Consider the following 15,128-nt stretch of genomic DNA (forward strand, 5'->3'; position numbering starts at 1 on the left):
CAGCCCTCTCCTATTCTCACTCTACTGGGCAGATTCATTCATCCTGAGCAATTCCATCCATTCCCATAGCTTCTTCTCTCCCTGATCTTCTGCTGACCTTAAATTTACATCACCAGCCAGGAGCACCTCCCCAGGCTCCAGACCTGTATCTTGAATTACCTAGAGACATCCCACATGGACACTACATAGGCATCCTGACATCAACAAATCCAGACCTGAACTCCACCCATCCCTTATGAGCTCCTCCTCTCATAGGGGCAACACCAGTGAAAAAAACCAACACCTACTCCCACCAACACTCCTCTTCCCTTTTCACCAAGATCAGTCAGCCATAATTCCTCCACGTGCCTCCAACTTGTCACACCTCTCCATCACTCAATGCCATCATCTCCCCAGCAGATCACTGCACTTCATCTTTGGCCACACTCAGCATTTCCACATGCTCCTTTCCCGCCAGACCTTCAGAGAACCTGCCACAACCCAGGCGTCACGGCTGCCACAGAACCTCTGTGATTCTTGGTCCCGTCCTGAGAGCACACCCCTGCATTTCCACAGCACCTCAACCTCTCTCTCTGTACTCAGTGGTCAGTTCACTTCTGGATCCTCGACTTCACTCTAAACTCCCTGAGGACAGAAACTTACTCTCCTCATCCTTATAATCCCAGAGCTGGGAACATCAGGTGACTCTGACTGAATGACCTCATGGAAGAGGTCAGATTACAGCCGGTACTGAAAGAGAGGTAGAGATTTTCAAGGTAGGGAAAGAGAGGGAGAAAGGAGGTCATTCAAGAGCAGGAATGGGCATAAAGAAAAGCAGAGCCTAAATGTGAGGCATGCCCCTGAGAGGTGACAGTTTGGTTAATGTGGAGAGTTCCCAATTAAATAAGAACGGTCTGGAATTTCATTTAGGCAATGACTAATGGAAATAACACAAGCAAAAACTAACATTTATAAAGCACTTAATTTATAAACATATAATCAAATTTAACCTCATAATGATGCTATAGAGTAGGTATTATTATCCAGATGAGTCAAAAGATTAACTATGTGGCAAGCAGATTTCCCCAAAGTTTACTGCCAACTCTAGATTATCAGAACCCAGCATCTTTTGGCTTCCGCGCTCCATGATCTTCAACACTACAAAAATAACTCCTTATATTTGATTAGTAATTGTAATTCAAGAATTTCCATACCATATTATAACTCATGGTTATTTAGAAGGAAGACTCTAGCAACAAGCAGCAGGAGAGATTTGGGAGAAATGAAGCAAGAAGCAGAAAGACTAGAGAGGAGGTCAGGACAGAGCAAGGCGAGGACAGAGCAAAGGAAAGGTATTGTAACAGAAGAAATAGAAAGACTACTCAATGACCCACTAGATGAGGGGCAAAGAAGAGAGAGCTATCCAATAGAGCACTGAGGTTCTAAACTCAAACAAGAGATGAAGCTAATATTCACAAACAGGGATAAAGGAAAAGTGGCTTCTGTTGAAGAAAGGGAAAACAGCTAAAGTTCAGAGATGTCAACTTTGAGGAATACAGACACATCGCACACTCCAATGTACACAATGGAGTGAAGTCTGGGCAGAGGGAGAGAGAGGTTATGGAAAAGAGGTGACGGCTGAGCATCCACATAGACATGAACACTCTCTAAAAAAAGGAAACAAAAGAGTGAGGAAGCACTTCATTTAGAGAAGGCAGTAAAGGAGATGGAGAAGGCAAGAGGATATTCTCAGAAGCCAGCAGAGGAGAGTGAAACATCTCATGTTTGATTCCAGAAAATCCAAATATCATGTCTGAACTAATTAAAACCCAACGCTTCCATATAATTTCAATAGGAATTAAGAGAATGGGAACATGGATCCCCCAAAGTACAAAGTATCATTTGTACCTAGGGTCTCTGGACTACGGACCCAATTCTAAAAGAATAGACTCATCAGTGAATCATACAGATCGCTAAGCAGTGCCCCTCACCTCCTTCAGGAGGGGAACTCTTGCTAAATGGACTTTTCATTTCACTACCTTCTCCAGCAGAGGATAGGGGATGTGCTTATTATGTGCTTGTTCCTTGGTCTTGAAAATTCATCCATTACTGCACAGTGAATTAGCAATTAGCCTGTTTCTATTCCTTTTCTTTTCTGTATACTATTTTCTCCTTTTTAACTTTATTGAGATATCATTTACGTACCATAATTTTCATCCATTTTAAGTGACATTTCAACGAATTTTAGTAAATTTATTGAGTTACGCAACCATCATCATAATATAGTTTTTTCTCCCAATAAGATCCTTCATACCTTTACAGTTAATCTCACTCCCACCTCCAATCCAGGCTACCACTCATCTACTATCTACTGCTATAGATTTATCTTTTCTGAACATTTCATCTAAATGGTGTGTGATCTTTTGTATCTGACTTCTTTCCCTTGCAAAATGTTTTTGAGGTTCACACATATTATAGCTGTATTTCATTCCTTTGCACTGTCGAGTAGTATTCCATTGTATGACTATACTACACTTTGTTTATCCATTTATCAGTTGACGTTTGGGTTGATTCCACTTTTAGCTAGTATGAATAATGCTACTACAAACATTTGTGTACAAGTCTTTCCATAGGCATGTTTTCATTTCTCTTGGGTAGATATCTACGAATGGAACTGCTGGGTCATATGATAAATTTAGGTTTAACTTTCTAAGAAATGACTAAATTGTTTTCAAAGTGGCCATATCATTTTTAATTCCCACCAGCAATGTATGATGGTTCCTGTTTCTCCATACCCTCAGCAAAAAAAAAAAAAAAACACTTGTTATTGTCTTTTTTATTTGTAGCCATTCTGGTAGGTATGAAATAGTATCTCATTGTGGTTTTTATTTGAATTTCCTAATCACTAATGACGTGGAGCATCTTTTCACATGCTCTTGGTGGAATGTCTATACAAACCTTTAGACCCTTTTTTAATTGGGCAGTTTTCTTCTTATTAGGAAGTTGTAAAAATCCTTTGTATATTCTGAATATAAATTCTTAAATCAGAATTATAAAAATATATATATAATGAAATAATAATATAAATAAAATATATATAAAAAATAAAATAATAAATATAAATCAGAAATGTGATATGCAAATATCTTCTCCCAATCTCTTTTTCTCCTTAATGGCTAAGAGTCTGGTATCTCTCTTACTGCTGCTCGTGGCTCACCCACTGCTGGACTCTGCTTTTCCTCCAGTGCTGTCGGCAGTATCAGAATCCTTGTTCTCGAGGAAGGTATAAGTGAAGCCAAGAGGAGGAAACCCACATAACTTGAGAACACAGCAACACAAAATTAAAGATATGTTTGTCAGGTAAACTCCTTGAAATGTTTTCGCAAGAAGCAAGATTCAAGAAAAAAAGGTTTATTGAAATCCAAGGATCGTTTACTATGAATTTTAGAAAGTTAATTGCCTCAATCATTCTTCCCAGTCAGCTTTAATAAATAAAAAGAAAGTAGCGTTTCACCTCCTGTCTTACCTGCCACCCAAAAAGGAGGGGTTCTAAGAGCTCTGACTACTGTCTGTGCTCCATTAACCAAAAATACCTCTGAGTGCCCGCTGTATGCCACCTACTGGAGCAAATCAGGGTGAGGCACAGATAGGGGGTCTAAACTCTCATATGATTTGGGGGGAAAAAAAAAATCAACGAAAATTCGGAAACCATTTTTTTCCATCGACTACCAAATCCAGCACCTAAACTTCCTGTGATACCAGGGAACAGAAGGACAAAGTAACAGAAAAAGAAATAAGTGCCCCTCCACCTGCGGCACAATTCTTAAACGTACTTTTGCCTCCAAAGTGCTCTTTCCCTGCTGACTTGGCAAATGGAACTGCTTGCCCCAGCCAGAAGTTTGCTTTGCGCTTGGAAGGGGTGAGCTTATGGGGAGCCTCTCTGCAGCTGTAGGCTATATGAGCAACACCAGTGAGGGGACATGAAAGTCTCACACAGTTTCATTTCGTGAGAACGGTGTGACTTCCCCACAGAAATCCATTCCGTTAACATACTGGACTGAGCAGTGCCCTTGCCAAAACATTTCCCAGGACTGCTGCTCTCTCTGATTGGTGACAACTGAGGGGAGCCAGAGAAAAGAGAGCAGACGCGGCTGCTGAACGAGGAGCGGGGAAATCGTGTTTACAGGATTCAACATCATATACATATGTGACTTCAGCTAATCTTTATAAAACTGTAGTGAGGAATCCGAAGCTTGCAAGAGTTTAGGAATTTAGCCAAAATCACACACCAGTCACTCACATCCAATTGAATTATTCGCTCCTACTCAAAGCTTGAGTTTGGAGGGAATGCAGTTATCACAAGGAAATACAGGGACTTACAAGACAAACGTTCACATGACATTCCATTCTTAACGGGAATCTATGTTTGAGGAACACAGAGAAGCTCACATAAATGTTCACCCTGACAGGCATTTTTTAGGGCCTTCAGTCCAATTCCAGAAAGGTCAGGTGACTTGACGGAGGCCACACAGCTGTTTAGGGTAAAGCCAGAGATAGAACCCAGAGACAACAAGAATCGGATGTTGAACGCACTTGAGCTGATAAACACCCTTACACATATTTTTTAAACAATCTCCAATTGTGTGTAAGTCCCATCCGACACGCACTGAGTTATACGCATGGGGTGAAAGCCAAGAATGGGGGGACAGAAGCTGACACATCCCGAGTGCATCCTCGGACCAGCTTCTGGGAAGAGCCTTATGGATTATCTCACATCACCCTCATTATAATCCTGTAGTGTGATTATCATCACTTTCCTTTCGGAGATGAGGACACTGAGCCAGAGACAGTAAGTAACTTTCCACGGCCACACAGTGGCATTCAGAAGGAGAGCTTACACAGAAACGGTCCCCGCTTCATGGCAGGCTAAAAGAAGACACAAAACACAACTCTCACGTGACACAACTGTTCACGTCCAAAGAGCATGCATTTTCTGAATCGTGGTGGCATGCATCTATATATGTATTTTTTTTAACTGAAAAGATGAAAATATTGTGTATTCAAATTTCTTTCCAACTGTTTTTTCTATTTTTTCTTTTTCTCTCCAGAAATCAAACCAGGAACAACCTATGCTGAACCCTTGCCTCACTCGCCCCCTAGTGTTTCCTGACACGAATTCTGGCTCACAAGCCATCACAACTAGAGAATGGGGCTCAACTTGACACTTGCAAAACTACGAGGTAAGTCACAGGAAAAGGTGCAAACAGAATCTTACTTGATCAATAACTGTCATTTATACTATGTGGCAATTTGGTGTTTTGTCGGCCACCGAACCAACTAACAAAACAAAGCAGCATTTGTCCTTGCCTTTCATTAGGTATAAAAGAGAAAACAGGCAGGACGGCAGCACTGAGGGAAATTAACTTGCTATCACTTCGTTTTAAGCTTGTTTCATCTGGAGACCATCTCTAAAAGGACAAGCAAGATTAAACTAATAACATTTGGGGAAGATTTTTATACCCAAACTAAAGTAGATATTACCTTCCAGATGCAGTAAGTCTAAACCAGGTTTCACCAAGGTGCCAAAGACAACATCTACCTCCTCCACTGAGTGACTATTTAGAACACGATAGAGCAAGGGCAGCTGTGCCATGGCCGGGACACCTGTGATTTGCATGACTGCAGTGTTTCATTCCTCCCTGGCAGGTAGAGCAGTGACATATTGTTGATACTTTCACACTTGGTGACAAAGAGTGACACACCCCAGTGAGCAATCATGCAGCTTCACCAAAAGCAAAAGGACCAGGATTCTCCACCACTCTTTCAATCATTCATAATGTGACTGCCATTAATGAGACAAACTGTCATTACAGTCATGCATCGCTTAACGACAGAGATACACTCTGAGAGATGCGTCATTAGGTGATCTCGTCATTGTGTGAGCATCATAGAGTGTACTTACACACACCTGGATGGTATAGCCTACTACACACCTAGGCCATGTGGTACTAATCTCCTGGGACCACCATCGTATATGTGGTGAATCGTTGACTGAAATGTTATGTGGCACGTGACTGCGATGCCTTAAGATAGACAGTGAACACCTACTAAGTACTAGATACTGTGCTGGAAACAACGCTCACAGAATATTTAACTCTCAGAAGATCCAACAAAACAGCTATTATTTATTCCAGTTTACAAAATCATGAAGCGACTAAACCAGCGTTGTCAAATAGGGCCGTTCTGCACTAAGGAAAACGTCCTTTATTTGCACCACCCCATACAGTAGCCACATGTGGTCACTGCTCTCTCTGGCTACAAATCCCACGCATTTCGCCAACACACACAGGCACATGCAACCTCCCTTACATGTAGACACTGACATCCATAGCCCACTCCCACACACATACCCCAATACCACTCTCTCTCACACATGCGAAAGGATAATTTACCGTGGAACTGCAGTTCTTACCTCATTGCCTCTGTTAATCTAACAGGAGCCGGGGGAGGAGGAGCAGAGGAGAGAATAACAAAGGAATTTTTACCCTCAGCTATCGCTCTTATCAAGCTCTGCACTAAATAACACGGGGAATGACATCCTAGTAAGCGAGGAGTATGGGAGAAAACGGCCTTTACACTGTATGAACAGCTTCTAACTTTTCTTAATTGAATCACCAAGCTACCTGTCATTCAAAATGTTCCCCAACTGGGCCAAGCACTTTCTTGACAGTGAAGAACACCACGACTAAAACTGCCACTCACCCTCCATGGTCACCGTTCCTGAGCAGGAACACTGCGTGGAGAACACTCTGAGCACACCCACGAGCTTCGGAAAAACTGGGGCAACGGGACAGGAGGGAAGAAATGATGGAGGAAGCCGGCAGATAAGAACAGGACACCGACTTAATTGTAAAACAATCGGTCAGTCAGACAAAAGTCTCCACGTTAAGTTCTGAGCCGTCCAGAGGGACCCACAGTGGCTCTTCCGGCTTCTCAGGAACCACTCTTCTCACTCTGCCACCACGTTATTCGTAAAGGAACACATAACAGGCTTTACCCACTAGTGTTTAAGCCACACTAAATGTGGAATTTGTGAATGAGGTAATAACCCAGCCCAGGCCTAGGCCACCGCATTAAGATTAAAGCCCTCTCCTCCAGAATGTTAATCCCACACACAAACAAAGGAAGCAAATACTGTGGGTGACACAATCGACAAGCTGAACACCAGGCTGTCCCAAGGCTACAGAATACTGCAGGGACCACTGTGGAACGAGGTCACTCGTGCTCCATAATTATTCTTTACAAGACAGGGCATACGTAAGAACTATTTCAGACATTCTGAGTTAAGACTCTGTCTCTAATAATAACCATAATTGATCAGTAAATTGTCATTTAATAAGACGGCTTGTTTATATAATTAAAACTTTAAAGTATTATAACAATATACTGAACAGACACAAAATCCCTCACCAACCCTGAGGAGTATGGATCCTTCCATTTCCACAATGGGTACACACAGCAGATCCAGTGAGGCAACATTCAGGGGTGAGACGCTCCATGGCTGGGACGCTACGGTTCAGGAGATGATGCCGCTGCCCCTTCTCGGGCTGTGTCCCTCACCTGGACCACTTACCCTGATTAAACCTTACTTGTCCTCTTTCCACTTCCCTTAGGGTTCTCTTCTGGGTCAGGCGAAAGCGACGGCTAATAGTTTAACTGGGGAAATTAATTCAAGCAGGTATTTTAAGGTAACACTGCACATCTTAAGAAGCTTCTCCTGGCATAGATGCTGATGTGGCTCCTGTGGTGCAGAAGCAGCCAAGACTGCAACACTTCATCAAGTCAAAAGAGGCTTGAATGATACTATTCAAGACAATATCTGAAACTGGCAGCACTAATAGAGATGGCAGCTGAATCAGACATCTTCAACTTGTAAACCTTAATAATACCGTGCGTCTCATCCTAACAGGTTAGGTCAGGTACGGACTACCAGCCCGTGAAGGATATGTAAGCCAGGAAAACCAGTTTTTAAAAACACTCGTAGTGAGGAATAAAAGAGAAAGAATTAGAAAGAGGACAAGGTTACTCAGGAAGAACCAACACTTAAACTTCAGGAAGCAATTTAAGAACCTGTTTTTGGATTATAATCATCAAAACTATCTTCCCTGGTTCACTTCTTCAAAGAAGGGAACCAAAATACACACTATACTGCCTGTCACCTAGGGAAATGAGGGCTAAGTTCATGCTGTTACCTTTGAAACAAAATCACTCTCAAACATAATTATAATTATAGTAAACATTATTAATTAGTGAGAAGTAAAAATTCAGAAATGACCTTCCTTGTAACCTTAAAGCCAAAGAGTTCATTTGTAAATTGCATCAGTGTAGGTTTTCCAAAAAAAAAAAAAAAAAACGCCGAAGACAAACGTAATTGTGTGGCCGAGACATTTACTGGGGGACAGAAATGCCTGCAGGAACTGCAGACTGCAGTGCAGATTGACCCCTGAGTGGGGGGCAAGCGGGTGGAGGATCACGATTCCGACCGCAGTACCATTTGAAGAGTGTCTGACCAGACTGACGAGGAGTCCTCCAGCCACAGTCACCCGGCAGAGGAACCCTCCCGTCCCAACAGCAGGCTTGTCCTAGCATCCTGACTGCGCTCGGTACTGGCTGCAGCAGTCAAGGGAAGCATGGCCTCAGCAAGGATGTGCAGCTGGATGCAGAGCACCGAGCAGGACACCCGTGCACTACGCCGCTCCCTGCAGCAGGAGACCCGAGGCCGCTTTTACGGCTGCCGAGGAAACGCAATGCCCACAAACCACGTCATTGATTAGAGGCTTTAATAACACGAACTAAAAATTCCAAAAAGTGAAAGGACAAAAATTTCATATTCTAAGTGCAATTGGTACAATCTAGTCTTGCAAATAAAAATAGGTACCAGCCTACAATTATTATTATTTTTAACAAATTATCCTCCCTGATAATAAACTTATATATTAAGAACAATTGTTTCTTTTTGCTTCTATTACTAACAATGGTCCCTAAAGCTTCTTTAGGACTACTAGAAAGTCAGGGGCAAAAAATTCAAAATGATCCACTAGTTTTAGTTTTACTCTTTCCCAATTCTTTTTTTTTTTGGGTTTTGGGTTTTTTTGTGAGGAAGATCAGCCCTGAGTTAACACCCGATGCCAATCCTCCTCTTTTTTGCTGACGAAGACTGGCCCTGGGCTAACATCCGTGCCCATCTTCCTCCACTTTATATGGGATGCTGCCACAGCATGGCTTGACAAGCGGTGCATTGGTGTGCCCCCAGGATCCAAACCTGCAAACCCCGGGCCGCCAAAGCGCCGTGCTCGCACTTAACCACTTGCGCCACCGGGCCGGCCCCCGACTTCCCAGTTCTTGATGATTAAACAGCTTAAAACTGAGAGAGACAGGGAGAGGGGAAAAAAAGGTATTTCAGAGAGCATACCAAAGACTGCACTAAAAGAATAACCATATTTTCTTGTTATGTGAAGTTTCAATTTTCTACTCCAGATTCCGTTGATTCTCTTTGAAAGGATATGAAACACCGAATTAAAATCTAATCAGGACAATTTTCATTGGCATATTTATCTTCATTTTCAAATGGTTAGCATAGAGAACCAAAAATACCACATTTTACTCAAGGGACTTCACTGGGTGGGGAGGGGCTGTAGGGGCGAAGCCACTGATTCTTCAGCCGCTCAAAGTGTTAACAATTATAATATAATTATAATAAACAGAGCACTAAATTGTCACTGAAGACATTTTAAACTAGCCCAACAGCACCAGTGCAGCCTGTAAGGGAGCCCGGGAGGGCGAGGGACACGCACGAAAGCACCGCAGTGACCTCTCCCCGCTTCTCCCACAGATCACGAGCTGCACGGCCCAGGGAGTCACGCCCCCGGTAACTCGAGCGAGGGACCCGGAAGGAACGCCACCGCCAACAACGAATTTGACACTATCGTCCTGCCTGTGCTTTACCTCGTTCTCTTTGTGGCCAGCCTCTTGCTGAACGGTCTGGCAGTGTGGATCTTCTTCCACATTAGGAACAAAACCAGCTTCATATTTTATCTCAAAAACATAGTGGTTGCTGACCTCATCATGACGCTGACGTTTCCATTTCGAATAGTCCACGACGCAGGATTTGGACCTTGGTACTTCAAGTTCATCCTCTGCAGATACACTTCGGTCTTATTTTACGCGAACATGTACACCTCCATCGTGTTTCTCGGGCTGATAAGCATTGATCGCTACCTGAAGGTGGTCAAGCCATTTGGGGACTCGCGCATGTACAGCCTAACCTTCACGAAGGTTCTGTCTGTCTGTGTGTGGGTGATCACGGCTGTTCTGTCCTTGCCAAACATCATTCTCACCAACAGCCAACCAACTAAGGAAAATATTCATGACTGCATGAAACTTAAAAGTCCCTTGGGAGTCAAATGGCACAAGGCAGTCGTTTACGTCAACAGCTGCCTGTTCGTGGCTGTGCTGGTGATACTGATCGGGTGTTACATAGCCATATCCAGGTACATCCGTAAATCCAGCAGGCAGTTCATAAGCCAGTCAAGCCGAAAGCGAAAACATAACCAGAGCATTCGAGTGGTCGTGGCTGTGTTTTTCACCTGCTTTCTACCATATCACTTGTGCAGAATTCCTTTTACTTTTAGTGACTTAGAGAGACTTTTAGATGACTCTGCACACAGAATCTTGTATTACTGCAAAGAAATGACCCTTTTCTTGTCTGCGTGCAATGTGTGCTTGGATCCAATAATTTACTTTTTCATGTGTAGGTCATTTTCAAGAAGGCTATTCAAGAAATCAAATATCAGAACTAGGAGCGAAAGCATCAGATCCCTGCAAAGTGTGAGAAGATCAGAAGTTCGCATATATTATGATTACACTGATGTGTAGCAGGACCAAAGGCCACAAGGCCTTCCCTGTTTGTTGAAGTCAATATGTACAAAGTGTAAATAAATGTTTCTTTTGATTATCCATGCTTGAGCCCATCAAAATATGGATAAAAAGAGAACTAAAACGATATGAAATTTGGGTATGATCTGGAACTAAGAAAGACATTAAGGCACACCAAGAAGTGATAAAAGCAAGAGGTGGTGTGTGGGTGAGTGGCAGGGTTCATGACTCAGTTTAAGCAGCAGAGGCAGAAAAAGCCGCAGCCATGTCAGCACACTGCAGCTGTCGTCCAGGAAACTCGGCTGCTTTGAGGCCACTTTTGAGAGAACAGAAAGTGTAGAGAACAGAATTCTAACCCTGAGCTTTAAGACTTGGGAAAGAAAATGCTGTTTTCAACACAGCTTGTTCACTGCAGATAAAACAGTAAAGGTTGAATGCTTGGCCTCTGTCATTCCATCTGTGAACCAGGAACTTGGGCCACCATCCCTGGACTGTATTTATCAGCTAGCACATTAGAAAAACGTGCGTAGTGTGGGGGAAGGCAGGAGAAGGTTCAACTGCATGTTTTAAGCAACATATTTGAAAGATTGGTTTTGATTAAATGATTTTAAACTTCAGCTATTTCAGACAAAAAAAAATATGACTGCATATTAAGACAAGAGGATTTTGGATAAAACACTCTGAACTTACATTTGCCATGATTACACCCCTACGCGGCATTTAAATTCTCATGTGCTAAGGGTAAAGAAGGGAATATGAAGGCTTGGTTAACAATCAAGTATATGTTGTTTATCAAAAAGCCATTTAATAATCTTTATTTTAGAAAAACTATTAGTAAAATAGTCTTCCCTTTAAGCTATATCCCACCTCTAACAGGGCTATCATTAGTTTAAAATAACACCTTCAGTTGAGGACAGAGTTCAACAAATCAGGTCAAAAAAGTACAAGAGTAACCTTCTAAATCTTAGACTATTTCTTTCTCTTCGATATAAACCCTTGAGCCTTCATTCTTTTCAAAGCCTCAGCTGCTCGAGCGTCGACCAAGCGCCTGGTCTGTTCCCAGCACTGTGCACGGAAGGGGAGTGAGGGCGTGCTCGCCGACAAAACAAGGACGCGCTGGTCACAGGAGACAAAGCACACTCGCACACAACAGTACGGTAGACAGACTCTTGACCACAATCTGCAAAACTCTAAAAAGCTAAAGTGAGCAAAACTGAAGGAACAAGAACCCCCTAGCCCAGCAATGAGGACTGTGGTCCAGGAACAGAACCAGGGACTGCTGAGTGTCCAGAGGGGAGTCAGGTCTGGCACGGGGGACGGTCGCAAAGGGGCTGAAGGAATTATCCGAGGACCTCTACCAAAATGTCCATCTCTCCATCGAGATTCCAATTCCATACTCCACGGGCCTCCAGCACATGAATTAACATGACCTCCCTTGGCCATCTGCATAGCCACCCCCCCCCCAATTGTGTGCAGTAGCTAGGGTAAGATAGCCATGTTTTAGAGCAGCTAATGGGAATAGACAGTTTGAAAGCTAATTCCTTTCTCCACCCTCCCCATAATATCAGGATGAGTTACAGCTGCCCTACATAAAGAGCAGGAGTAAGACTGCAGCTGGGAAAACGCCCTCAGATCACATGTCCTACTCTCTCCTTCCCCTCTTTCTCTCCACAGCATCACAGCTCCCAGTTCAATCTCTCAGAAACGTTACTACCCACTTCAGTCTGTGTGTGTGTGTGTGTGTGTGTGTGCGTGCGTGCACGCGTGCTGTTAGATGCATGGTCACCTTAGAACCCAAAAACTAAGAACCTACCATCTATAATAGCATCGAATGGCTCCATTTCATACTGTGGAATTCACCAAACACTTCTCTACCCCAGAGCTCACTTATTCCTCTACTTCAGGCCTCGATTCTAAGAGGTCTTGAAAATATTTCAACCCCATTTTAACGTTTCTACAACTGGATTGCTGTATAGTTAGTGGGCACATTTAATGTGATGGCAGTTTTATTCTCTGAAATTACATTATTAAATCAATGGGACATCTGAAAACAATGACAGAAAAAAAAAGAAAGCATTATCCCCATTTTTTTTAAAAGCCATGTTACAAAAATATCAAAATCATGCTGCTTATATTTTACACCAATGTCCACACTACAGTCAAAAAATTATTAATCTAGGCCAACTAAGAATGAATCATTCATATGAGTAAAATAACATCAATAAGAATAATATAAAATATCATGCTAGTGTCAGAAGTAAACACAAAATACTCCATTAATACGGAAGAAAACAAGAATTCCATTTGATTGCTTTTTTTAAATTAATGATAATTTGGAAATAACCTGAAATTTGAAATCTAAAATTCCTTATGGAGCATTTCGATTATATTCAGTATTTCAGGATCCTCTCAAGGCAGCAATAAATAACATAGTTATTCTTCCTTTTATGCAGATGAGAAACATAAATTCAGATAATTTCAAAAAGAAATTTTTCTATTCTTCATAAAACTTCCATGCAAAGAAAGTGATCTTGTAGAATATCTTTGGTGTGTGTACTACTACCTCTGTTATATTCATTATACCATTCATACATTTTATTCTCATCTCCAAACAGTATATCAGTATTTTGTTTCTCAACTAAAGCTTCGAGGGAATGGTAACTAGGAAAATCTAGAAATTTAGATTAAACAACTAAGGCAAAATTACACGTAGAGAGCACAATCTAAACATAAATTTTAGGGCCGGCCCCATGGCTTGGCAGTTAAGTGCGCGCACTCCGCTGCTGGTGGCCCAGGTTCGGATCCCGGACGCACACCGACGCACTGCTTCTCCGCCCATGCTGGGGCCGCGTCCCACATACAGCGGCTGGAAGGATGTGCAGCTATGACATACAACTATCTACTGGGGCTTTGGGGGGAAAATAAATAAATAAATAAAATCTTTAAACGTAAATTTTATGATCACTGTGGGGAAACGTGATATACAAGGAAAAAATAAACATAATAAACTTAAGAAAACAAGAGCAAAATAAAGCCTGGGAATCACTTAGATCGCATAAACAGATTTTCTCACAGACTAAACACCATAAAAAGACAGCTATCAAATCAATAAATACTTACTAGGCATGTACCGTATTAAAAAAACACCGTGCTCAACATGAAATTTAAAATAGTCTTTGGATATCTCTAAGTGAATTCTAAAAATAAATATTTCTTAAGATTAAACATTTTCAGATTTCAACAATCAAACATCTGGTAGATGCAGAACCCTTTAGTCACTCCCTAGCTCTCTGGCACCACCTAGTGGTAAAACTCATGAGACAGCTGAAGGAGATGACTCGTGTCCTATTTACAGCCTGTGACAGATGGCACAGTAACACGGCCCAGCCCTTCCCCAGCCTCCCTCCAGTCATTCCCAGTGTTCATGGACGCAAAAAAAACCACAGTCCTGGAGCTGCCTAGAAAAACGTACATTGGAAATATTTGAAAAGAATAATTAAGACCGACAAGAAGTTATTTTATAGATGTAAAAAGAACTAAAACTAAAAACGCTGTATTTCATGTGGAAAACACATGGATTTCATGGGGAAAACACTACAAATACTGTTCTTTCCTAACTGACAACGGAAAAATTTAAAATTAAATATAATTTATCTATGGTTTCAAAAGTACACAAAAATCATTTATTAGAGTTAAAGACAGAATAAGACTATCAGTGCTAAAAATTTGAATTTATCGGGCCGGCCCCATGGCTTGGCGGTTGGGTGCACGCGCTCCACTACTGGCAGCCCGGGTTCAGATCCCGGGTGCGCACCGACGCACCACTTGTCCGGCCATGCTGAGGCCACGTCCCACGTACAGCAACTAGAAGGATGTGCAACTATGACATACAACTATCTACTGGGCTTTTGGGGAAAAAAAGGAGGAGGATTGGCAATAGATGTTAGCTCAGAGCCGGTCTTCCTCAGCAAAAAGAGGAGGATTAGCATGGATGTTAGCTCAGGGCTGATCTTCCTCAAAAAAAAAAAAAATGTAATTTATCAAGAAACTCATGGGATTCAAATGGCAACTTTTGTTGTGAATATTCTTAAGGTTCTCTTATAAACCACAATGGTGAGATAAGAAATCATCTAAAATGATAAAAATGGTATAACACGGCTATTAGATCACATATCCTTTTTTCTCCTCATTTGGAAACTCGAGATATGGAACTA

At 42.1% G+C, this 15,128-nt stretch overlaps 2 protein-coding genes across 12 annotated transcripts in view; one reads left to right on the forward strand and one right to left on the reverse strand.

Moving 5' to 3' along the window:
* Window positions 1-15,128, reverse strand: part of MED12L (mediator complex subunit 12L) — a 327,766-nt gene that overhangs the window by 127,595 nt on the left and 185,043 nt on the right. The window lies entirely within an intron of this gene.
* On the forward strand, window positions 6,747-10,995 carry GPR87 (G protein-coupled receptor 87). The gene is made up of 2 exons (XM_058568150.1): window positions 6,747-6,900; window positions 9,872-10,995. Exons 1-2 carry the CDS (start codon window positions 6,747-6,749, stop codon window positions 10,912-10,914), a joined length of 1,197 nt encoding a protein of 398 aa, XP_058424133.1. The 3' UTR covers window positions 10,915-10,995.

This window comes from Diceros bicornis, chromosome 2 (assembly GCF_020826845.1).
Source record: "Diceros bicornis minor isolate mBicDic1 chromosome 2, mDicBic1.mat.cur, whole genome shotgun sequence".
NCBI classification, from domain to species: domain Eukaryota; kingdom Metazoa; phylum Chordata; class Mammalia; order Perissodactyla; family Rhinocerotidae; genus Diceros; species Diceros bicornis.

Coding starts and splice junctions, on each gene's coding strand:
- GPR87 (XM_058568150.1), top strand. CDS start 6,747: ATGGTCACCGTTCCTGAGCAGGAACACTGCGTGGAGAACACTCTGAGC. Junction 6,901..9,871: donor ACTTAATTGTAAAACAATCG/GTCAGTCAGACA, acceptor CTTCTCCCACAG/ATCACGAGCTGCACGGCCCA.